Here is a 26,100-nt window from a genome sequence, read left to right on the forward strand (position 1 = left end):
CAATGGAAATATTTCATAATGTTCCAAAAACGAATTTACAATTTGATTAACAATGTTATAAAGTCTCATGAAAAGAATCTAAGCTTTGATTGCTGACATTCAGAAATCAAACAGAACTGTTTACATTTTGAAAAAGGGGTTTCCCCAACTACACACATTTCTACGACATCACTACTCTATGAGTAAACTAATACACCATTTCCGGTGACGTCATGGGTCTGTGCATGGAAATCCTTTTTATGACATCACAGGTTACACGAGATCTATTGACGTCACAATCTAAAAATACGTCAAAAAAATAGCTAAAGTGGGGAAGAAGAAGGGAAAGAGGGGTTGTACTTGATCACTATGTCTAGCTTGGGAAAAGTCTTAAAAATCATCTGAAACTGTTTCCCGCTGATTTACGCACTTATCTCATATCGGAATAACCAAAGCATCAAAAAATCAATGCTAATTGCTGATTCCGTTTACAGTATACATTTTCATAGGCCGGTCGAAAAAGCACATGTTTACTGCCTGACTTCACTTCAAATGGCTCTAACCGACAAACCATGAAGAAAACCCTCAAATGAGCATACATCGTCAATAATGAAATAACAATGCATCATATTACATACCTTGGGACAAAGATCTTGCACACTCTTGCTTCGCTCTCCCTCTCCGCGCGAAAGCCACTCGGAAGGCGCAAGGATAAATTGTACGAATACTAAACATGAGGAGAAAGTAGGTGACAAGAAACTAGACCGGAGAAGAAAGTTATATTTATTTAGATTTCTGACTGAAACTATTGAGCTGTCGGAATAAAGGGACAGAAATATAGTTTTAGAGCAACACTCAATTTACTAATTTCAGGAAAGAGGTTGCATTAAGAAAACAAAAGGGACGCTAACTAAAATACTACGCAAAGAAAACTGGATCCCCATGAGCTCGAAGGTAGAAGTTTGATTCCGGATCTTCGGCAGCTCATAGGTACCAGTAGTTAGATTTTTGTCTGGTCACATAAATCTCCCCTGCTCGATATTCATGGTCCCCATGAATACAACCAAAAACTACAACAGCAAAAATCTATTGTCCGCACCCAAAAACCAGCGGATAAAATACACCAACGATTTCCTGAAAACGGTCTCCAAGTAAAACCATAACTAAAAACCACCGGCAAACATGTTTACAAGTTCTATACAGACATGTTGAAAATGTAACGTCAACTCAACTCTCCAGACTCCGCATGACACAATTTTAGGCAACGACAATCGGATAAAAATGGCGAAGAGCGTTAAAGCTAAACAAAGTTGGATTATCGTTACAGACAAATCAATGTCTATTGTCGCTACATACACATGTCTACTCAAACGGATATACCTGAACACCTCAGGTCTCCAGTCATGAGAAAATCAGTACGCAGCTATAATATTTACACCCAACAAAATCGACTAGCTAATCTTCCAATCGTTAAAGATTAAAGGTAATCTGTTGGTTTTTAAACCTGACAAGAATAAACCAGTGCATTTAAGCCAACTGACTCGAAATCGTCAAAACAGAAAAACCAAATCATCAGTATTTCACCGATGCCAGTACAACAAATCCGAAAACTTTACTAGAAGGACCACCTCAAAACGTCCTTTTGAAACATACTTACAAGAATTATTCTCACAAACAAAAACTTCAACGCATTTACATTATGCTCCCCAGCTCAAATGAAAACCAGGGTCTCATAAAAAATGAAATTACCTCCCCTGCTCTGTTAGGAGCAGAGGCGAAAAAAAAACAATTATAAAAAAACAAGACATGTAAGGCTGGAGATGTTCCTCAAATGCAATATCATACAAACATACATTTTAATTTCAAAAGCAAAAAAACCTGTGCAGCATATATTCTTCATAACAAATGTGTGAGGAGTCTGAGTCATCAGTTCAGTCTAGCGACTACATATAGGTGACAAAAACAAACACTAGCTTGTATATCCACTTAGTGCAAAACTGACTGAAACCAGGTTTTTAAACCGAATGATCAGAAAGCCTAATACAAAGCTACACCATTTCCCGTTGAAGTACAGTACACTTGTACTTAAGTCTCATATTTAGGTGAGTAACACTAGCTATGTTTAGCTGACTGTTAACCCTAACACTGACAAAGCAACCTGTTAAGTTGAATAACTAAGTTTATTGTCTTTATCATCATTGCACATGATAGATCCTGTATTTATAGGCATCCATCCACACACACAAGAACAGTTTTTGTGACTACAGAATACTCAATGTCATTGTCACAAATGACTACAGCTGCTGAAATCTGACAGGGGGTTTACCCTTAGTCTCTCGGCGGGACCGTCTCTCTGGGTCAGGGGGAGAGGGCTGACATGCACGTGGACGACCACGTGGGATTGTGGGCTCTGGGGCTGGGAATCCTGCTGGTGGGGCCGGGGGTGGGAGTACCGGTGCGACCACGGGTACTGCAGGGATTGGAATCCTGGATGGTCTGAGAGGGGGAAGGGTCACCGTCCATTCTACATACACATCCGACTCTTTCTGAACTGGTTCGGACTCTGGCACTGCTGGCTCGGGGGTGCCCATGGGTTGGAGAAACAGGGGGGGAAAGTACGGTCGGAGTTCTGAACGCGTGACTGTGAACGCTTGGCCAGCTCCATCTTGCGGTTTGACTACATGGGGACCGCCACTTGCTGTTGGCGCCTCGACTACAATGAACACTCGTTCTCCCCACTGGTCTTGGATCTTGCTGCGCCCAGAGTAACGCCGTCGTAGCAACACAAAATCGCCCGGTCGCAGGTCCGAACTCGCCAGTCCACGGTCGTAGCGTTCCTTCCGTTTGTCTGCCTTGGCACCCGACCGCTTTGCAGCTGCATCATGCGCCCACTTCAATCTGTCGAGGTGGTTTCCCAACCACTCGTTCGGCATCACGGCTTGCCAAGCTTCTTGTTTCTCTCCCAAAAACAGGTCTAAAGGCATTCTGGGGTCTCTACCGAACATCAAGTAAAATGGGGAGAAACCGGTAGTGGCATGGGGGGTACAGTTGTACACGTGGCAAAGTTCCGGGAGGTAGGCGGGCCATTTCTTCTTCTGTTCTGATTCCAGAGTTCGCAGCAAACCGTGCATGGTGCGATTAAATCTCTCGCACTGGCCGTTCCCGGCTGGATGGTAAGCTGTAGTGCGAGATTTCATGATGCCGTAGTGTGCACAGAGCTCCTGCATGATGGACGACTCGAAGTTCCGGCCGCGATCGGAGTGGATGCGCTGGGGAATTGCATAGTGCGCGAACCAGTGTGTGATCAATGCCTTTGCCACTGTGGCTGCCGTCTGGTCCTTGGTGACGACTGTGATGGCGAATTTAGTGAACACGTCGGTGATGACTAAAACGTTTTCTTTCCCATCACTGGACGGTTCCAACACCGTGAAGTCAATGGAAACCACTTCGAGCGGCTTGGTCGCCAGGAGGTGTCCCATAGGTGTTCTAGGCGTCGTGCCTGGTTTCTTTGCTACTTGACATCTCTGGCAACGTCTGCACCACTCGTCTGCATCAAGGTGCATGTTCGGCCAGAATACACGACGGCGTAGCAGTTGGAGGGCTCGGTCTGGGCCCTGGTGACCAGCTTGCTGATGGACAAGGTCCAGCATCATAGGCCGCAGACTTTCTGGCACAACGATCTGTGAAATCGTGCCGTGCACGGGGTCTATAGCATCTTTATAAATCACGTTGTCTTCTATCCTCATTTTGGCAAGATGACGGAGATACGGCTTTGCTCCACTTCCCAGGGTCACGGCTTCTTTCAACGAGGGTCTGTTCTTCTTTCGGATGAAAGGGGCGAGAGACATGAGGGAGGAGTCCGAAAGTGTAGCCTCGGCAAGTCTTGCTTTTCCGAGCGAGGGGAAGCAGGTCGCTAGGAGGTCGGGGTAGGTGTCCTCTTGCACTTTCAGGGGGTTCTTAGGACCGGTGATGTCGAATTGTTCCTCTCCGAGGCGGCTGATTGCGTTAAGCTCTTCAACCGATGCTCGATGAACAACCACTTCTATTTCAGGATCCCTCGTTTGCTGACTGCACGAAACCGCGATCAGTTCGTCGTCTTCACTGTCCGATTTGGTGTCGGGGGTGGGGAATCGACTTAACGCGTCGGCGTTAATGTTTTCCCTTCCCGAGCGGAACTTGATCGTGAAATCGAAACACGCCAACTCTGCTGCCCACCTTTGTTCGATCGCCCCCAACTTGGCCGTCTTCAAATGACTGAGTGGATTGTTGTCCGTGTACGCCAGTACAGTTGATCCCATCAGGTAATGTCTGAACTTTTCGCATATCGCCCACTTCAGGGCAAGTAACTCTAGCTTCAGGCTGCTGTAGTTACTCGTGTTCCGTTCTCCCTGTCGTAACGTACGACTGGCATATGCGATGACTCGGCGACCTTCTGGTTGGTCTTGGCTCAAAACGGCGCCTATGCCTTGGCTGCAGGCGTCTGTTTCAAGGATGAAGGGGCGGTCAAAAGATGCATAGCCCAACACCGGTGGTGAAATCAAAGCGGCCTTCAGGGTGTCGAACGCTTTTTGACAGTCAGGAGTCCAATTTGAGGCGATGTCGACGTTCTTGCTTTGTCGTTTCTTTGGTCCCTGCGTCTGATACGCCAACGAAACGAGGTTGTTGAGTGGGGCTGCAATCTTGGCGAAATCTCTCACGAAGCGTCGGTAATAACTGGCGAAGCCAAGAAACGCCCTCAGTTCTCGCAGTGTGGTCGGCACTTTCCACGACGATACAGCCCTCGTTTTCTCTTTGGACGCTGCGATACCGTCTGCAGAGACGGTGTGACCAAGGTACTCTACCGACTTCTGAGCAAATGTGCATTTCTTGGGGTTGACTTTCAGCCCGACTTGCTGCAATCTTGAGAGGACAGTCTCTAGTCTTTCGAGGTGATCTTCAAAGTTGCTGCTGTAGATTAACAGGTCGTCCAGGTACACCAGAAGAATCTTGAACGCCAAATCGGACATGGTGGAAGACATCATTCTTTGGAACGTGGCTCCTGAGTTAATTAACCCCATTGGCATTCGCATATATTCGTACAACCCGAAGGGTGTGGTGAATGCGGTCTTCTGCCGGTCTCTTTCGTCCATGGCAACTTGATGGTACCCAGACGCCAAGTCCAAGGTGGTGAAAAGCTTCGCCTTGCCCAAGGCGTCCAATGAATCGTCTATTCTGGGAAGGGGGAAAGCATCAGGGATAGTTTTGGCGTTCAATTTCCTGTAATCTATGCACATTCTGATGTCTCCGTTTTTCTTTCGTACTATCACGATGGGCGACGCGTAAGGGCTAGTGCTTTTGGTGATGATGTTTTGGTCCAATAAACTCTCAATATGTTTCTTGACTTCTTGAATTTCGTTCGGGGGAATTCTCCTGAAAGGGGAAGTGACTGGGACATCATCTGTCATATGGATACGGTGTTTGCTCACCTCTGTGTAACCGAGGCCGGTTTCAGGGGTGTAATACAGGTCGGGGAACTTGGAAAGAAGCGTTTCTAACTTCTTCTTATCTGAGGGGGCAACATCACATTCTGACAAATCAAAAGGGATGCTACAATGTTCCTCTGCTGCGTTCACTACCACCACCCTGTCACATTTCACTTCAAGCTCCACTGAGCTTCGAGGCGCTTCACCGCAAACAAAGTGGAAAGTGCCTATTCTTGTCTTTGGTTTCAAAATTATGTCTTCTACGTTCACATTCACCACTTGCACCCACACATCTCTCCCACGCACTTCACTCGCAGTCGGCAGTATAATCAAGCCATGGGGAGAAATGGGTAGGGGCTCAATCAAAACCTGAGACGGCCGGAGGTCAGTCTCACGCAACCCACCCACACGTACACGGACGGCGGATCCAGAAGGGATCAAAACAGAGTCTCTACCGGCTACTTTAGCTGTCCCTAGCAGCTCTGGGCACGACTCGAATTCTTTCAACTCGCTCAAAATGTTCATGCCTATAATAACGTCTTCGCTAGACTGACTGCTGGCCGACTCCTTTCCCACAAGAAAAACTTTTTTCCGGACCAACTGTCCCCACACAATCACATCAGATTCGAAATAACCATCATATGGGATTTCTGACCCATTTGCCGCTGTTACTTTCATGGTTAATGGCACTGATCTCACGTTGCGTGAAAATTTAGCAAACACGCGTTCGCTAACTAAACTAACTTGGGAACCCGTGTCAATCAACGCAGGAATCTTGTGGCCGCCAATGTCTACCACCGTTCTAGGGCTCTTCCCCACAGCTCTGGTGAGAAAGGAGTCACGGCTCAGTTCATCATCCTCCACGTGCCGACTCCTTAGTTGCGCCGTGGAGGCCCTCCGTTTAACTGTGGGCATGACCGCCGAATATGGCCCAGTACCCCACACTCCAAACAGTACGGCCGCCCATCCTTGGAGAAAGGCAACTTCTGGCCGGGGTCGCGCTGGCCGCCTTCACGGTCGTCAGGACGCCGATTCCTCTCTAACCGGTCGACTCGAGTGGTCAGCTTCTGCAATCCCGACAGCACCTGTTGTTGAAGGTCCAACACCTTGGTCACCTTCGCTTCCAGCTCCAAGTTGGTGGAAACTTTCTGGCTGCTAGCGGACGTACTGCTAGAGTCTTCTTCTGCCCATCTTACTGCTTGGTCTCGTAGAGCGAGGAACGTGACGCCTTTTTTCCTCTCAATCTCCTCGCGCAACTGCTTGCGCAAGAAGTTGTTCGTCAGCACACCGACAAACCTGTCTCTCAATACATCCGCAGCCATGGCTGTCTGCTTCTCATCTTTCAGTTTCTGTTGCAACTTCATGAAAGCACTGTTCAGACGATGTGAGAATGATGTTATACTTTCACCCTCTACCTGTTTTACTAAGTAGAACTTTTCTAGCAAGTCGCTAACATTGTCTTTTTCTCCGAATGCATCTTGTAGTGTTTGAAGTAATGCTTCAGCCGTTCTATCAGGATTCCTACAGGCTACCTCATCTCTCACGTCTTGTGACACGTGTCTTATGATAAAATCATACTGTTCGTCTTCTTCCAAGCTTCTTTCAGACAGCAATCTCGCGATATCTTGTTGAAATTTATCAAAGTTTTGTCCGTAAAATTTTTTCACTTCTCTCTGTTCGGATGGTAGGATAATCAGCTTGGTTTGCTGCTTCTTAAGTTCCGCAACCTCTCGTTGCAGTGCCGCAACGGCTTCCGCGGCTTCGTCTGCCATGATCTCGTTCAGGATGTAGTTGTTGTCCTGCGCGGTGTTACTGCGCCCATCCTGCCCTCGAAGTTGCTGAGGTCGTTCAGGATGTTGTTGTCCTGCGCGGTGTTACTGCGCCCATCCTGCCCTCAAAGTTGTTGAAGTCGTTCAGGATGTTGTTGTCCTGCGCGGTGTTACTGCGCCCATCCTGCCCTCAAAGTTGTTGAAGTCGTTCAGGATGTTGTTGTCCTGCGCGGTGTTACTGCGCCCATCCTGCCCTCGAAGTTGTTGAGGTCGTTCCCGCGTCCACAAGGCCCTGTGTCCATCCTGTTGTCGGCGACGCCACTTGTAGAAGGGTGGAAGGAGGAGGAGGAAAATAAAGACGACAAAGAAGTCTCTAAGACGTTGCCATTTCTCTTGCTCTTTATTCCATATTTAACTTGACATAACCTCCGGTAAACTTGTAAACATACAAGCTAGAAGCTAGAAGCTAGAAGCTTGAAGTTTGAAGGGCCTGAAAACATACAAGAAACACTAGTAAGTATTTGTTCTAATAAAATTATACAAGAATCAAGTTCAAATAAAATTATAAAACAACCTTGAGTTGGAATGCCTGTGTTTTACAATTGCTTGAATGTGATCTGGCTGAGTGTCTGTATAAGTGCAAATGTTCAATGGAAATATTTCATAATGTTCCAAAAACGAATTTACAATTTGATTAACAATGTTATAAAGTCTCATGAAAAGAATCTAAGCTTTGATTGCTGACATTCAGAAATCAAACAGAACTGTTTACATTTTGAAAAAGGGGTTTCCCCAACTACACACATTTCTACGACATCACTACTCTATGAGTAAACTAATACACCATTTCCGGTGACGTCATGGGTCTGTGCATGGAAATCCTTTTTATGACATCACAGGTTACACGAGATCTATTGACGTCACAATCTAAAAATACGTCAAAAAAATAGCTAAAGTGGGGAAGAAGAAGGGAAAGAGGGGTTGTACTTGATCACTATGTCTAGCTTGGGAAAAGTCTTAAAAATCATCTGAAACTGTTTCCCGCTGATTTACGCACTTATCTCATATCGGAATAACCAAAGCATCAAAAAATCAATGCTAATTGCTGATTCCGTTTACAGTATACATTTTCATAGGCCGGTCGAAAAAGCACATGTTTACTGCCTGACTTCACTTCAAATGGCTCTAACCGACAAACCATGAAGAAAACCCTCAAATGAGCATACATCGTCAATAATGAAATAACAATGCATCATATTACATACCTTGGGACAAAGATCTTGCACACTCTTGCTTCGCTCTCCCTCTCCGCGCGAAAGCCACTCGGAAGGCGCAAGGATAAATTGTACGAATACTAAACATGAGGAGAAAGTAGGTGACAAGAAACTAGACCGGAGAAGAAAGTTATATTTATTTAGATTTCTGACTGAAACTATTGAGCTGTCGGAATAAAGGGACAGAAATATAGTTTTAGAGCAACACTCAATTTACTAATTTCAGGAAAGAGGTTGCATTAAGAAAACAAAAGGGACGCTAACTAAAATACTACGCAAAGAAAACTGGATCCCCATGAGCTCAAAGGTAGAAGTTTGATTCCGGATCTTCGGCAGCTCATAGGTACCAGTAGTTAGATTTTTGTCTGGTCACACCTCCATGATATGTTATAACTATGAAGTACTTTACAGTAAGCACTAATAATCAGTGGTGTACAAACCATCAGGTTAAAGATCTATAAAGCTAAATATGTTCACAACTCAATGCCACATTAATCAGTAATAACCTATTATAAAAACATAAAGAAAAGCATTTGCAAACTAAACATACAGCAATAATCCAGATATGTCTTTTATACGTATGAAGGTGGTACACATTTTATAGCTAAAATATAGTCCCAGTTTTCTACTGCTACTTAGCATACTACGACTACAATACACAGAATACTCAGAGGACGAGAAGGGGTGAAAGCAGTGAAAGGATACATCCATCAGGCTGACGAAAGATCGACATGCATCGAGACCAATTTCTCTGTGCAATGGTTCTGAAAAGAGCGGATAATAAAAGAAATAGGGACAGCAATATAGCATACATTCTGAAGTACATATATATGTAGTTGCACCTTTCATGAAAACAGAAATGGCAAGAGTAGAGTATTATCACTATAAATATACTGCATGCTTCTTTTTGATGCCATACAAACATTAAAGGCACAGTGCAGCTCACAGCCTTCGTTTTGCGTTTTTGTTGCAGCTGAGTGCATTTACAGTTCAAAAATCCTCCTATGGTAGTAAAACAAATCCAAAACTACCCAACGACGACATCTGTGAAGCTCGACAGTTTCTTGTTCACGCGAGTGCATAAATTAACCTACCGTATTTTCCGGGTTACAAGGCGCTACAGCGCATAAGGCGCACCCCCTTCTTTAAAAAAAAATTGTAATCCAGTCACCCATTGGGCGCAGGGGGCCGATAGGGCGCACCAAAATTGAATAATATCGAAGAATGAAAATAAGCCGCACATCAAAGGAAGAATACAGAGTGGAAATATGTGTGCTCTGTGTGTGCGGTGAGATCAAAGGCAGGCCCATTGTGATAGCTGGGTTGCCTTGCTTATAGACACTGACCTTCTTCCCAGGGGTCAATGACCCAGTTTTAGCAATGAGAGGTGGTTCCCCTGTCATATCTGAGAGAGGAAACACTTCCTGCACCGGGGTCAGTGACCGAGTTTAACCTATGATGTCTTGAGAGGAAACTTGGCCAGGGTAGTACCTAGTAGCTGAAACATGCATTATCACAAGTTGTTTGACTGGTACTCAGGCGGTCTCTTTGATTTTTTTCGTATTTCATACACGGATTAGGCGCTTCGTTATACAAGGCGCAGGGGTCAAACTCGAGGAAAAAAGTCGCGCCTTATGACCCGGAAAATATGGTAGTTATTACGTGGTGTTTGGTCGGAGTTCGATTCAACTGAGTGATTCCGGCCTCCATTTTGTTTTACACAAACTCATGATGACGTCTGACATAGTTTGCTAGTGACGTGTCTTTTTGTGCATGATGTGGTGATCTACCTGATCTAAATTTAGATCCAAAAATAGGTCAAGACCAGCCGGGTCCGAGTACGAGATTAATTCGTAAAAAAATCGCAGTTCTTGACTCTTTGGGTGCAAGTCAATGAAACTTGGTAGTTCTTCTAACGGATAGCTGCCTGAGGTATGACTAAAAGCCCCAGGGTCTCCGTGCACCTGGATTTGACAAGTTCAGTACCTTTAAGATACAAACAAAATTATAAGAAAACCAATAACAGCAACAATCCAACAAACAGCTGAGAAGTTGGAAATTGCCTGCAATAATGAGTACAATGTACCTTTTACACAACTGCTTCTAAGCTCATCAATTATTACCCTGATTTATCATGCTGTAAGACAAAGTCTTGTAGAAGAGGTTTCATTGCTCAAGTATGCATGCAAGAGTTCACCAGATATTATGAAGTATTGACCTTGCAAGCACGGCAAAAAATGAGTATTTCACCCCAATAGTTACATGCAAGAATTTGATGTGAATAAACTGATATGAATAGCTTTACATGGTTACCTACATGTACAATATATGGATGATATTATTACTACAGTACCATATTGTGTTTTACTCCCTTTTCTTTCAGTAGCTTGAGTAAGCAACAGAGCAGCCTTCACTTAAGTTCAGCGCAGAATGTTCAAATGAACATGAATGGTCTACAAGTCAATGAAGAGCACATACACATATGTCATTTGCTATACGTGTATCTTTGGTTATACATGTAGATAAAATAAACACTGCTATGATACTGTACAGACATGCACTGCACATTAACAAATGTATGTGTCCAGTGTAATATAAGAAATGTCTTCTGTACCTCTTTTTTGTCAAACACATATATGCTACAATGATACAGACATGCACTGCACATGAAAACATGCATGTGTCCAGTGTAATATAAGAAAATGGCTTCTGTAGCTCTTTTTTATCAAACACAAATGCTACAATGATACAGACATGCACTGTGCATGAAAACATGTGAGTGTCCAGTGTAATATGAAAACTAGCTTATATCACATATATATCACTGTCAAGTCGCTGTACTCACCCTTCTTTAATGCCTCGTTGACAGCTTCATGCAGCTCAAAACAACTGATCTCCATATCCTGTGTGAGATATACAAAAATGGTTCATCTAATTAAACCACAGGAATGAAAGAAAGTAAGAAAAACAAAAGAAAATAGTAGAAAGTGAATGTAACCTTGACAAATGCGTATGATGTGAATTTCGTGCAATGATCGTTCAGTTATAATGCCCTGTTTCTTTTAAAAATAGAATTAAAAAAAGAACATCAGAGATCACAATTTATGACACAGAGATCACACTTTTCTACTGATTGAAACGACGACACGTGTGGTGGCTCACACACCTGGCCACTGATAACACGGGGACCTGGTAGCTCAGTTGGTAGAGCACTGGACTTGTGATCCTAGGGACACGGGTTTGAACCCATTCATGTCTCTTGTTGCTGCTAACTTTTCACTAGGAGGAAGTGACCCCAACTTCCCAGCAATGGTACGATAAAATAATGGAAATGGAAACTACATGGTCATGGGTTTAAATCCAGGCCCGGACAGACACGGGTCTATTAACTTGACCAAAGTACATCTGTCACCACAGGACAGACACGGGTCTATTAACTTGACCAAAGTACATCTGTCACGACAGGACAGACACGGGTCTATTAACTTGACCAAAGTACATCTGTCACGACAGGACAGACACGGGTCTATTAACTTGACCAAAGTACATCTGTCACCACAGGACAGACACGGGTCTATTAACTTGACCAAAGTACATCTGTCACGACAGGACAGACACGGGTCTATTAACTTGACCAAAGTACATCTGTCACCACAGGACAGACACGGGTCTATTAACTTGACCAAAGTACATCTGTCACGACAGGACAGACACGGGTCTATTAACTTGACCAAAGTACATCTGTCACGACAGGACAGACACGGGTCTATTAACTTGACCAAAGTACATCTGTCACCACAGGACAGCAGCAGTGCACAGACACTTGTAGCTGATTTTAAGAGTGTCGCCCCATGAAAAGGTACCACAGTATAACAACATCATTCAACCATACCCACCTCTCCAGACTTTTCGTAGAAGAACTTCTTCAACTGATCCTCCTGCTCTCTGTATTTAGGGGAGGTTTCGGGTGGGGGCACTTCCACTTTCTCTGGTGGCTCATCGGCATATCTAACAAAACAATGTACATGTGGTAAAGACCTAGAAATTAAAGCAAGATATCACGTAGACTCAAGATTTTACTGTCCTTATAAAAACAAGGAAAATTGCCCTGCAGTGTCAGGCGGTTACAGACAAGTCTGTCAGAAACTCTAACAAATAGGACACAGAAAACAATAAGGTTTGGAGAGTTGGGGGTGCATTGTTTGCAGAACTGGTGTTCTCTTATCAAAAAACAGATCACCGGTTTATAATTCAAAGATACCATCATTCAGAATACAGTCGAACTTGCCCTGGCGACCACCTGTCCATAAAGACTGTGAAGGAAATCAAACGGCTAACAACTGAGTCAGGCCGAGTTAGCATTTGTATCCTCCACGATTCACGAACACCAACAAGATACACGTGGAAATGTGGAAAGGTGTGTTGCACGAAGTGAACAGAGCTCACAAACCAGCGAACAGTTAACTTTGTGAATCGTAGCTAGTTTAGCAGCACAATTGACGACTGTCCATCGAGGAGAAAGGTCTCGATGTTAATCGCACGGGAGGAGAAAATGCCCGGAGAGAATGCACGAGAAGGTTCCAGCCCTTACTTGTGTTTTCTGAGACGCGATCGTCAAAGCACTTTAACAGATGTCCGCTCTTCATGTTTGTGCAGTGCGTCCAGTAACCTGTCCATGAGAAGAGGATTGCGGCCAGATGCCAGAAAGAAGAATAATCTGAGAAGCCGAAGAATATCTTATTTCTCTGGACCAGTTTAGCTGAAGTTCGACGGGACTTTCACGAAGCTAGCAGCGAGGTTACAGAAAAGTCCGTATAGTTGGACCCAGAAAGGTCACGGGACGAAGTGAACTAGTTAGGTCTAGGTCGTTTGATATACACGTTCACAAACATTCTGGTCAGCCTATTGGTCATAACTTCTGAAATTTTCAAAGCAATTCATTAGAAACTTGAGCAGATATGGCTCTCTACGTGGAGGACCCCCTCAAAAATGGCCGCAAAACGTGCCTTTTTTGGCCTCTGAAACGGTTGACACCTACCGCCTTTGACAAAAGGCTACACAAATACTAAAGACGTAAGGTGCATGAAACAAAATGCTCTGAACAGGAAATTGAATGGCCTTTCCAATGGTAGTCAGAAGTGTTTGGTAAGTGCACATTCTGATTTTTTGCAGATTTTAAAATACGGGGCATTGGTTTTTGTCAGGTCGATTTTAGGGGTGACCTTGTTTGACAGGCTGCCACGGGATGCCTATACAAAGTACCACCGATCGAACAAATGATATGAACAGTAGACATAATTACCTTTTCCAGCATATAAAGTTAAATTAAAATGGATTGTGGTTTAACGCTTTTCTGAGCGTGCGAAAATTGTTGCAATAATTTTTTGGCCAAGTTTACTTAAGTTAAGCCATGTTCAGGAGAACCTATCTAATTAAAGTATAATTAGTATTTAGCAACTAGATCAGACAGTTGCCACAGTCTAGTCCAAATCCTAACTGTGAACTGTGACTGTATTTTTCCACTTACACACTTGCCGTGTGTCGGTATTGTACTGTGGATATCGTGTGCCAGTGATTTCACAGACTGTGTGTGTGTTTTTTCTGTCTACCTCACGAGTAGCGATTTTTGATAGACTCCTGGTAAGATTATTGTGTTAGTTTGTGCACGGGATTGTCAAACCTGTCTTCAAACCTGTGAGTACCCGGTTTTGAATCCATAACCCTGATATCTTTCTTTTCATGATTGTGTGTGTATGTGTGTATATATCATAACTGTATTATTTATTTGACCAAATACAGTGGAGGGAACTTATAATTGGAGTTGTTGTTTGTTCCTCAATGATAGCATTGTAGCGCATTCACAAAGACCACCTGCTGATAAGGACCACCCCAAACTTTAGGATCCATGACGGTTTTTACTATCTGTACCTTCGAAGCACCTTGAACGTTAAGTCACAACCGCACAGAGCTCTCATAAACATGGCACCAAGAAACACAAACAACGACAAGACAAGAGTACAGAAGATTTGGGAATTTAACTTACTCAGAGACATTTCCTTTCTCAAAGAAAAATCTCATGTAGAAGTCAGCCTCTTCATCTTTATCCCAAGTACTTGGCACCACCACATAAGTTCCCCTAGGTAGTGTACAACGCTTGACGATTTGACGAGAATTGCTGAAAGTGTCGCTTCTCTCCACAGCATGGTGACGCTCAAAGAAGTCTCTGTTCAACGGCACTGAATAACCAGGAGGCACCTGGTGAACAAGAACAATAACAAAGAACACACACAGAAACAGACTGTTACAAAAACAGAGAGAGAGAGAGGGGGGAGGAGAGAGAGAGGAGAAGAGAGGATGAGAGAGAGAAAAAAGAAAGAGCAGGAGAGAGACAGACAGGCAGGCAAATCAACAAACAGAGAGAGAGAGAGAGCGAGCGAGCGAGAGAGAAAGAGAGAGAGAGAGAGAGAGAGAGAGAGAGAGAGAGAGAGAGAGAGAGAGAGAGAGAGAGAGAAAACAGGTGCGCACACACATACATATAGTCATTATCTTCTAGCAAAAGAATGTTAGCTGTTAAATTGTATTGATTACAAAAGATTAGCACACAAATATTTCATAAGAGCCAAGAACAACCATGCTACATCAACCCAGCTTCAGCTTATCCTTCTGGGGGAGGCTAATGTGTATTTGTTTACAGTTTCTTCGCTGTTTTTAATTTATTAATTCATATTTCAAATGTTTTATTTAGGTTCTTTTACTCAAAATCCACAGACATTTTTTCCAAACCTTGTAGATGACAAATCCGATGAACCTGAGGACCTCCCCCTTGTGCTTCATTTTGCGCCTGTCCTTCTGCATAAGCTGGATAATCACACTGCAGACCGAGTCATCATCGTCGTCTGTATCGTCCAACTTCATCACATACTGAGGGTTGGCCCAGTGAGAATCTGTCAACCATTAAGATCATTGTCATAAGATAATACCATTAAGATTAGCTAAAAATAAAAAGGAAGAAAATGTCAAGTTTGTTAACAAAAACAGCATTGCATCTGTATCTATGCCTGCATGCACATACACAACTGCTCTCGCTCTCTCTTTCACACACACACACAATCACACTCACACACACACCACACATACACAACTGCTCTCGCTCTCTCTTTCACACACACACACACACAATCACACTCACACACACACCACACATACACAACTGCTCTCGCTCTCTCTTTCACACACACACACAATCACACTCACACACACACCACACATACACTCACATATGTACTACAACACTCAACAACTGTCCTTTTTTCTAAAACAGGTGACAGTTGAGAAATGTTATCACTCATATATTTTAAATTTTATTTACCAGTGCTCTTCGGACGTCCACCAGCGTTGAAGTGTTTGACCCATCGCCCATGGTGGTGTACTGTGAACCACTTGCGTGGTGCAGAGGTCGGCGTATCTGGTGACAGGTTGCAGATGTCAAGGGTGTCAAAATTCCCCAAGAAATCACCAAAGTCCATCCTAACCAGAGGGAAAAAAAAGAACACACCAAAAAATAGAACGTCATAAAGTCACTCAGGATTTACCTGCGTCAAATTTGCATCCTCATTTTTTAAGGTTCAGAAAATGGTGAGAGGACATGAAAAGAATGGGGGAGAAATACATATACAGGCAAACAGACAGTTGAACTGGGAGAGGGAAAAAGCCAAGGGAGGAAAAAGAGGTGTGAGAGAGAGAGAGAGAGAAAGAGAGAGAGAGAGAGAGAGAGAGAGAGAGAGAGAGAGAGAGAGAGGAGAAGAGAGAGAGAGAGAGAGAGAGGGGAGAGAGAGAAGAGATATATATGAGAGAGAAAGAGAGAGAGAGGGGAAAGAGAGAGAAATAGATAGAGAAATAGAGAGAGAGAGAAATAGAGAGAGAGAGAAATAGAGAGAGAGAGAAATAGAGAGACTAACGCCTCACCATGCTTGTGCACACAGCATGCTAACAAAAAGGAAAAGAGTACTGCTAATATCAATATATCGTACACACCAGAACTCTCCATCATCCCTCTTGGTCAGTCCCAGCCTTGCCCGTTCCTCTGAATGTACCTGCTGCCACTTGGAAGACCTATCAACAGATTATTGGACAATTCTTTATAGGCCAAGCATCCCAAACTGACCCTATTTATTCCTCCTTACCGTAGAATTTTATAGGATCCTTCAAAACAAAAACAAAATAAAATCAAAAATGCCAAAGCTTGATTTTGGAAATTCTACAATAAAATTACTCTTCTCTGACATCCAGCGGACAGAGCTGGCTTGATTTCCGGCCAATAAAAAGCCACATGCTCTTGTGTAAATAAAAAATAAAAAAATAAACACAAAAAAAGAAAATAAATTTTAAAAAAGTAACACGACAGGCCATTATTACCAACCCAAATTTTGTGGGTGTTCTCATACGGAACAAACATTTGGAGAGGGGAGGGGGGGGGGGGACACACTTCTTCCCTTGCCATCTTAAATCATGGCATGATCAAGCTTAATGTGCCTTTCAACTAACAAAGGGATGCACCTCCAATGTTGTGAAGGGTTGATATTTACAGTCGAACTCGCTTAAGACGAATCACTGGGGATCGGAAAAAAAGTTCGTCTTAACCAAAATTCGTATTAAGAAAATTGATCGATTTTTTTTTTTTTTTTTTTTTTTTAAGTCTTGTACATTTTATGGTGTTTCAATTTGTTTCTTTCGCAACTTTCATGCTGCTTCACGTTTAGACAATAAAGTGACATATTCAGGTACATGTTCATGTGTGTCTCATGTTGAGTGATGATTGTTGAGTTTGAGTGAGAGTGAGCACACAGATGTTTCATCCAGTTGTTACGTTTTTGGTCACACACACGCGCACACACTGACACTGTCCACATTCGCGGTGTTCCTATCATTTGTCCGGAATCACTTACCTTGGCGACGGGTAGCAAACCTTGGCCAATTTGTTTTTTTGTTTTTTTGTTGCAACATGATGTTCAAATCCAAATCGAAAGCACTGACTGACTGATAAACTATCGCGAACCGGCGAACCACTCTGGCATCTAAATTTTTTGGCAATGGCTTCCGTTCGATGTTTCGTTTTTGGTATTCGCGAAGGAAATAAACGTCAGTCAGTCATTCATGTTCAGTGTCTGAGCTATCAATCACTTTGATTCTAAATTTGAAATTGTTTTGTGAGTACAGTGTAATCAGTTTAACTTTATTCAGTGATCGGTTGAGCAATGGTTCAAGCAGTCGACGCAAGGGAAGACTTTGACACACGTGTATTCAAACTTCTCAAATTCCCATGATATGTCGATCTCGGGACGAGTTTAAAGATTTCGTCATAAGCGTGAGTAAATTACAGACATTATGCATGCTTGGGAATCCAAAAAGTGCTCGTTATAAGCGTAAATTCGTTATAAAGAATTCGTTTTAAGCATTTTTTTTAAGCATGAAGAAAGAGGTATTCAGTTGGGAACTTAAAACTAATTCGTTATAAGTCAAAATTCGTAACTAGCGTGTTCGTTTTAAGTGGGTTCGACTGTACCTGGATTTACAAGCATGTGTGAATTCACAAGCACATATTTTCACCTGTCACTCCAGTGCCCCTTCCACTCGTTGGTGCCATGTGGGTTACGAATTCGGATGAGGACAACATCTCCACCTTGTAGGGGTACCTAAGACAGCGGTAAGGTGAGCACTCCACAAACAAGACCAAGAACATTCGTGGACTAATGAAGTTGAACGACAAAAACATTTGAGGAAAACACGAAAACTAAATGTCTTTGTCTTTGTGAGAATCTGAAACAAATGAGGTAGAGCGTTGGGAAGAAAGCGCTCTAAATGCAAACAACACGTGTAATAGAGCAAGTGAGAGTTATTCGGAACAGTCTCCTGATCCTTGAGAGAATAACATGCATTGAAATGAACAAGCGACACATGTCATATGCATTTAGAGTGCTTACTTCCCTTTCAGTATTAGATGTCTTCATGAGAGATTTAAAGTAACACTTTGTTTGAGCAGACACGGGTGCATGCAAGTATGGGCACGCTATTGCCTGTTTCAACGCACGTATGTATGCATGAGAGCCGGAGTGGCACAGTGGTTAGACGCTTGCCTCTCACGCTGGAGGTCGTAGGTTCGATCCCCATGCTGGGAGAATACAAATATCCGATTTTTTTTAAGCACTCTCCTGTCCACCCAGCTGGAAATGGGTACCTGATCCTATTCAGGGCCAGGGAAGGGGAAGGCAGTGACGGAGAGGAGTGGGCACCACCCTCAATAAGCTGGCCCGAGAGCAGTTGAGATCTCTAACATGTCGCTTCCTTATGGCCAAACATGGTTATGGGAGTACCTTTACCTTTTCTATGCATGAACAGTCCCCGTTTCTTTTAGACAAGAATTGCTTGCAGCTAGCCTTTTGCTATGCAAGACAGTGAAAGTGTATATGAAACGATTTGATGGCTAGCTACGCAAGAATTAAACACAATTGGTTGATACCGAAAAGGTCGTCTGCACTGGTTGGTAAACAGCTATAAATAGCCATTAAGTTCTCTTGCGTATCAGGAGCACCTCCAAGCATGCTCGCCTACTCTCACCAAATCCTAGCGTTCCTTGCAACCAGAATTGCCCAAGAAACGCTCCTTCCTCGCTTCTCTCTCGATCCAAATCTTGCGTCAAAGTAAAAGGGGACTGGTCTATCATGCAGTCAGGAAAACTAATTGACAGGGATCAGTACAGATCTTTAAGTCCTTGTTTCTATAGTTCTTGAATGATGATTATGAATCTGAAATTCAAAAGGATCACTTGAAAAAAGTGCAATCACTTACAGCTCTGAGATCAGTGACACTGTAGGCATGGCCTGCAATCAGACCGCTTGGTAACTTAGACTCTCTTCCATCTCCCTGAAATTTAAGAACACTGCTACACACACAACAGTGAATGTTTAAGAAACACAAATGCAAACATGTACTCACTCAGTCACACAGACACCTGCACACGCACAAAGTAACAAAGACAGACACACACACATTGACTGCACAGCCACAAATACATACTTCAAAAGCAAACAAACCACACTAACTTACGTCTATACCACAGCCAATCAGAGCCCCGCGTTCCAACGCTTTGAACAGAATGGTGACAATATTGCGTGGATAATTGGATTTCTCTCCTCTCAGAGTGTATGACTCGGTTATGCCTCCCGTCAAGTCAGTCAGGGAATCTTTCATATGACCGCCTTTCAGCGCTTCGTAAGATCCATACAGCCTGAAATTGACCAACATGTAAAAATTAATGCAATGGTTTGAATGGCACTTCTTGTTATTGCGAAAGTTTTAAGTCATTTCTATAAATTGCCCCCCCTCCATCTTTCTTTTGTTGTTGTTGTTGCTCGTTCAGCGTAAGTATTTGTCTATGAACGTTCACAGTGATCTCCCATTGATGACATAGTTTTATGAGTGGGAAAAGTTAAATGTTAGGATATTCTCTATTTTCCCTTTACAAAATAAACACTTTATGTTAATACAGCAACTTGACTTTATTACAAACAACAATGTGGTCGGTTTATTTGAGGTTATGACGAGCAAACTATTTCCAGCAAAAAGACCATCAACCATAAAGTCGGGTTACCCGAGAAAAATGTCAATCTTTTGTCAATACTTTTTAACATTTTCAAGCACTCACTTAGCATATGCCTTTTCCATTAGCGCAGGCCAAAACTCATTCCGTTGTGTGGAGTGGACGAACTTGAGTGACCTGTCAATGGCACTGGTAGGGAGTAAATCATCTACCACCACTTCTCGCCATTCCCCAAAGTGCCAGAAGTTGAAGCGAAACTGTCCTGTGTAGCCATCCTGGAAGCTCTGGTTGGGCGGTATAACGCGCTCTAAAAGTCTGTGATGATCTGGGTCACAGAGGCAGGCCATTGCCGCAACAAACCAGCAATCACCTAAAAACAATAATTATCTCTGTTAAAAAACGAAAGGACACTGTACCAAGAACAAAGCCAACTGACAGTTTGTCTTCACAAAAATGATCTGCCCTTTTGTTTTGTTTTTCTATCCTTTTTTTTGCGCATCAGTTAAAGGCTGGGGGAGAAGTTTTGTTCCTTACTGGTGTCAGACTGTGTGTCCATTATTCATCAGTTTGTGTACACAGACCCCTGTCTAAAACAGCCTTGCACACAGACAGATAACAGTGGAACCCCCTTTAAGTCCCCTATATACCCCTTCTATTAGTTTTCAGATCTTAATTTTTCTGATTTTATGTCCACGTCTGTAAAATGTAATTGTAAAATAATAAAATAGTACTTATGTGTCCCTTTTTAACAATGCCTCATATTTTAAGACAGGTGCAGTTTTGTTTTCTTGTCATGTATATGTTTTATACAGTTTTATTTCATGTATGTGTATGTGTGTGTTTTATACAATGTACATGTACTTCATGCACACAGGCTAAATGCGTTCTCAAAATGAAATAAATAGCTTTGTCATCATTTTCACGAGTTTTCATTCACAAACACCTGAGAAATAAATCTCATGTTCCCCATGCAATAACTCGGGGTGGTGAATGGGTTTGAGTTTTCAGGTGAAACGTGGATTGTCAAAGTAAAAGCCAATCAGGCTGATTGTTAATTGATGTGTGGCACCATCGCGGCTTTTGATTTGTGTTTCCGAGGAAAACGATTGTAAGCATTCACTCTCAAAGACCCAATCAATGTTGATAATTACTGCGGCGACTCATGGTCAATTTGTAACTTATCTCTGTAATCGCAAAATCCACAACGAAAAGTCATAAACACTTAAAAGAAAAGAAATATGCTCAACACTTACTGAACTCACAGGTATGATCGCAGCTCTGTACATTTTCAGACTGGAAGAAAAGCGTCAACAAGCTACGTTTGACATCACATACAAGTTTGACGTGTTATCTCGTGCTACTGTGACGATGCTTTGTGGCCCGGAGTTGGATTCTAAAAATTCGTCTCCCTGTGGGTAATTGTGCACAACCAAAATGATGACAAAAACGATGTTTGGTGGCTTGTTGTCAGACCAGCATTTTGTTCTTGGTCCTCGGGGAGCATATCGCCTTTTGTCTCATATTTATCAACCGCGACCTTCGGCCTTGGTCGATAAAGATGAAACAAAAGACGATATGGTCCCCTTGGACCAACAAAAAAGCTGGTGTGTCAACAAGCCACCAAACATCTTATAATATATATCTACCTGAACGAAGAATAATGAATTCTTCAGCGTCAGGGTAAACCTACTTTGAATAAAACTATGAAACTTTTGCAAGTCAAAACATTGAGTACAAACCCAGCTCTCCTTGCTCCACATCAAATCTGTTGAAACCAGCAAGTACAAAGACAGGCTTCTGGGGTGCACAGATTGCCTGAAAAAAAGTGGAATTTTTAATAAAAAAAACTGAGAATGGCTAGTTTTGGGAATGTTTAATCAAATACTAAATAGGCAAAATGACATAAATACAAATGTTAATATAAAAAAAATCATGACCTACCTATTTTTGTGTGCCTTAATTAATTGTCATCGAAAACAAACTTTTTATTTTTGTTGGCCTTAAAAGTAACCAACAGAGTCTTTTACTACATTAAGTCAAGTGTTTGTGTGTGTGCGTAGAGCAATTCCTAGAAAACTACTGGTCAGATCGTCATGAAACGCTACATACAAATTCTTCCAAATGATACCCCCAGACCTTTTTTTCTCTTTTTTTGTTTGATAAATGTCTTTGATGTCATCATACCCAACTTTTAATGAAAGTTTAGGTTGCACTGTCATGCCCTCGTTTTTTTTAATTGATTGAAATTTTAGTCAAGCAAGACTAGTCTCTGTCAAAACTTGACCAAATGTGAAAACTTGAGCTGTTCCACTTCTAGATGTACCTCAGGTCTTGCCCACTGAATAGATGATGTTCGGTGCGAGGGCTCCCTGCTGTAATAGATAGAGGTGATCTTTGGGGGGAAGTCCTTGTCTTCGAATACAGGGCCTGCTGGCCTCGCATGGTGGTCACGTATCCGACGAAAACCTGAGTCCCCACGTCCCTGCCCGCTGTCCACCCTGCTCCCCTCTAGGCTGTGAAAAATGGGCGCTTCCCCTCTCACGTTGGGTGAGGACGGGCCATCCCCATTCTTGACCCCCAGGTGGGGACGGTTGCGCAACTCCTGATTAATATCACCACCGATTGGAACGAAGGGACTGCTTGCCTCGCTGATTCTGCCTGTAGAGATGTTGGTGTAATCAAGATGGTTGTGGTCGCGTTGGTGGGGGTGGGCAGAACTCGGGTATCCCCCTCCTCTCGGCAAAGTCGATCCTCCGCCGCGGGTGTCTCGCTGATGGTTTCGGGGATTTGCCATAAAAGCCATAGTCGCAGCACGTCCTGTTCAGGGGCTGCGTAACAAGACGAAACTTAGAACTATACTTTTTGCAGCCGTGAAAACTCTGAAAGCTCAGACATGCAGACTACAAATCTGCACTACCTACACCAATGTGCCAACCCGTAAGCACTAACTATACACGGAACTGCAAAGGACAATAACACCATCACGAAAGCGAGAGGAGAGGCGTGTTGGTGTTGTGTTTCTGGAAACACGGCAGGGAGCGTGTACTGTGTCGTTCTACGAATAACAGTGCCATGTCACGACCCTTGACTTACACGCGCATTTTCATTGGTTTTGATGTGCTGTACATTCAATCGATTGGCTAAAGAAGTAGGTCGGTTCCAGCTGAGCGAACACGAGCGCCTGGCTTTTGGACTGCAGGGAAAACATATATGACATTCCGCTGTCAGCGTTTATTATGGGAACTGAGTACAGGCACATGAGAGCAAATGATTTTTACACTGACTTGACAGTCAAGTCCAAGCTTGGCAATCAATATAGCCGCAATTAATGATACCAAAGGCGTCTAATGGAAGAAGAAGAATAAGTTTCCCGCCCTCTAATATTACAGAAGCACTGAATAGGTCAAACCTGACAGAAACAAATTAAAACAACAATAACAAATCGCCTGTTAGTGCTCGTCATTGTAAAAGTTAAAAGAGTTCGCCTTTAAAAAAAAATAACAAAAACAAAAAGTAAAAAAGTAACAAGTCGTGCAAGGCGAAATTACAACATTTAGTCAAGCTGTCGAACTAACAGAATGAAACTGAACTCACTGCATTTTTACAGCAAGAGCGTATACTCGTAGCATCGTCAGTCCACCGCTCGATGCAAAGGCAGTGAAATTGACAAGAAGAGCGAGGTAGTAGTTGCGCTGAGAAGGATAGCACGCTTTTCTTTATCTCTATTCTTTTTAACTTTCTGAACGTGTTTTTAATCCAAACATATCACATCTATATGTTTTTGGAATCAGGAACCCACAAGGAATAAGATGAAATTGTTTTTAAATCGATTTCGGAAATTTTATTTTAATAATAATTTTTATATGTTTAATTTTCAGAGCTTGTTTTTAATCCGAATATAACATATTTATATGTTTTTGGAATCAGAAAATGATGAAGAATAAGATGAACATAAATTTGGATTGTTTTAAAAATTATTTATTTTTTTTTTACAATTTTCAGATTTTTAATGACCAAAGTCATAAATTAATTTTTAAGCCACCAAGCTGAAATGCAATACCGAAGTCCGGCCTTCGTCGAAGATTGCTTGGCCAAAAATTCAATCAATTTGATTAAAAAATGAGGGTGTGACAGTGCCGCCTCAACTTTTACAAAAAGCCGGATATGACGTCATCGAAGGTATTTATCGAAAAAAAGAAAAAAAATTCCGGGGATATCATTCCCAGGAACTCTCATGTCAAATTTCATAAAGATCGGTCCAGTAGTTTGGTCTGAATCGCTCTACACACACACACACGCACAGACAGACAGACACACACACATACACCACGACCCTCGTCTCGATTCCCCCTATACGTTAAAACATTTAGTCAAAACTTGACTAAATGTAAAAAAACAAGTCGCGTAAGGCGAAAATACAACATTTAGTCAAGCTCAGTCGAACTCACAGAATGAAAGTGAACGCCTTGCATTTTTTCCGCAAGACCGTACACTCGTAGCATCGTCTGTCCACCGCTCGTGGCAAAGGCAGTGAAATTAACAATCCAGAAAAGCGCGGTAGCGGTTGCGCTGAGTAGGATAGCACGCTTTTCTATATCTCTATTATTTTTAACTCTCTGAACGTGTTTTTAATCCAAACATGTCATATCTATATGTTTTTGGAATCAGGAACGGACAAGGAATAAGATGAAATTGTTTTTAAATCGATTTTGGTAATTTAATTTTAATCAAAATGTTTATATTTTTAATTTTCAGAGCTTGTTTTTAATCCAAATATAACAAATTTATATGTTTTTGGAATCAGAAAATGATGAAGAATACGATAAACGTAATTTTGGATCGTTTTATAAAAAAATAATTCTAATTACAATTTTCAACTTTTTAATGACCAAAGTCATAAATTAATTTTTAAGCCTCCAAGCTGAAATGCAATACCAAAGTCCGGCCTTCGTCGAAGATTGCTTGGCCAAAATTTCAATCAATTTGATTGAAAAATGAGGGTGTGACAGTGCTGCCTCAACTTTTACAAAATGATATGACGTCATCAAAGACATTTATCGCAAAAATGAAAAAAAACTGTCTCGGGATATCATACCCAGGAACTCTCATGAAAAATGTCATAAAGATCGGTCCAGTAGTTTGGTCTGAATCGTAGACACACACACACACACACACACTCATACACCACGACCCTCGTCTCGATTCCCCCCTCAAAGCTTGACTAAATGTAAAAGGGGGCTCGTTTCGTGATTATGGTCAATAGTTTTATTGTTATTACAGCGTGAGAATTGTGTGCCGGGCCCTTCCAAGGTATGGTTTCCTTGTTGTATGAAGCCAGTTGTGTTTATCTTTTTTCAAAACCAGTCAGTCTTAATTGCAGTTGAAAACCCTGTACCAGATTAACGGAGATAATGCATGCAAGTGTTTGAATTAGCAGGTAGGCCTATATTGATGTTCTGCGTTTTTCTCTGAACTGGCACGTCATTTTTATATAGCCTTCTCGGGTACAGTCAGCCGTCATTATCAGTTTTACTCACGTGATGTGTCATTTTAGGTCAGTTTTGATTGTTTTTGTATGTGTTGTAGTGGGACCATAAGTGACGCGTTAGCCAGAAGAACACCAATGTATGGTACGATATGAGACCACCGATCCCAAGTTAGAAATGCAAACTTTGTTTGTACACCTTGCTTTACATAATTTAACAAGGAGGTTTATGAGTATGACAGTCTCTCTGTCCTGTGCTTTTAAACGGGGACGTGCTTTTTTCTTTTGATATATAACGTGAAGGCTTGTTTTGGTTATTTTTTCCATATTTGTTTGTGTATATATATATATAAAACATCAGAAATTGTGAAAGAAACAATTGAAAGTCAGCAGAGACTTTCTTCCGAGATTTGTTAAAATCTCTTAGCAGAGATTTATAATTTATAATTCATACACTGTTGGGGAATCCAAGAAAGGTCGAAACGAAAGTACACCCTGAGAGCCAAAGCTAGGAAAGTTCCAGAAATTGTCTCCC

The 26,100-nt window shown here is 42.4% G+C and overlaps 2 protein-coding genes across 3 annotated transcripts in view; both read right to left on the reverse strand.

Moving 5' to 3' along the window:
• LOC138953780 (calpain-9-like) overlaps positions 1–23,142 on the reverse strand; it is a 28,086-nt gene extending 4,944 nt beyond the window's left edge. The window contains exons 1-13 of one of the 2 annotated variants that reach the window (XM_070325687.1): positions 22,404–23,141; positions 21,820–21,895; positions 20,186–20,450; positions 19,588–19,768; positions 19,330–19,404; positions 18,091–18,176; positions 16,519–16,596; positions 15,854–16,011; positions 15,268–15,428; positions 14,528–14,739; positions 12,381–12,492; positions 11,330–11,387; positions 9,190–9,248 (exon numbers count right to left, since the gene is read on the reverse strand). In XM_070325687.1, the coding sequence (XP_070181788.1) occupies positions 9,190–9,248; positions 11,330–11,387; positions 12,381–12,492; positions 14,528–14,739; positions 15,268–15,428; positions 15,854–16,011; positions 16,519–16,596; positions 18,091–18,176; positions 19,330–19,404; positions 19,588–19,768; positions 20,186–20,450; positions 21,820–21,895; positions 22,404–22,883 (2,001 nt within the window). In that variant the 5' untranslated portion in view covers positions 22,884–23,141. Of the gene's footprint in view, positions 1–9,189; positions 9,249–11,329; positions 11,388–12,380; positions 12,493–14,527; positions 14,740–15,267; positions 15,429–15,853; positions 16,012–16,518; positions 16,597–18,090; positions 18,177–19,329; positions 19,405–19,587; positions 19,769–20,185; positions 20,451–21,819; positions 21,896–22,403 lie in introns of both variants that reach the window. The other variant, XR_011451609.1, reaches the window with a different exon arrangement.
• Positions 6,317–8,469, reverse strand: LOC138952539 (paraneoplastic antigen Ma3 homolog). The gene has a single exon (XM_070324224.1). It carries the CDS (start codon positions 7,211–7,213, stop codon positions 6,317–6,319), a length of 897 nt encoding a protein of 298 aa, XP_070180325.1. The 5' UTR covers positions 7,214–8,469.
• Positions 23,143–26,100: the final 2,958 nt, after the last annotated feature.

This window comes from Littorina saxatilis, linkage group LG17, assembly GCF_037325665.1.
Source record: "Littorina saxatilis isolate snail1 linkage group LG17, US_GU_Lsax_2.0, whole genome shotgun sequence".
Lineage (NCBI taxonomy): Eukaryota > Metazoa > Mollusca > Gastropoda > Littorinimorpha > Littorinidae > Littorina > Littorina saxatilis.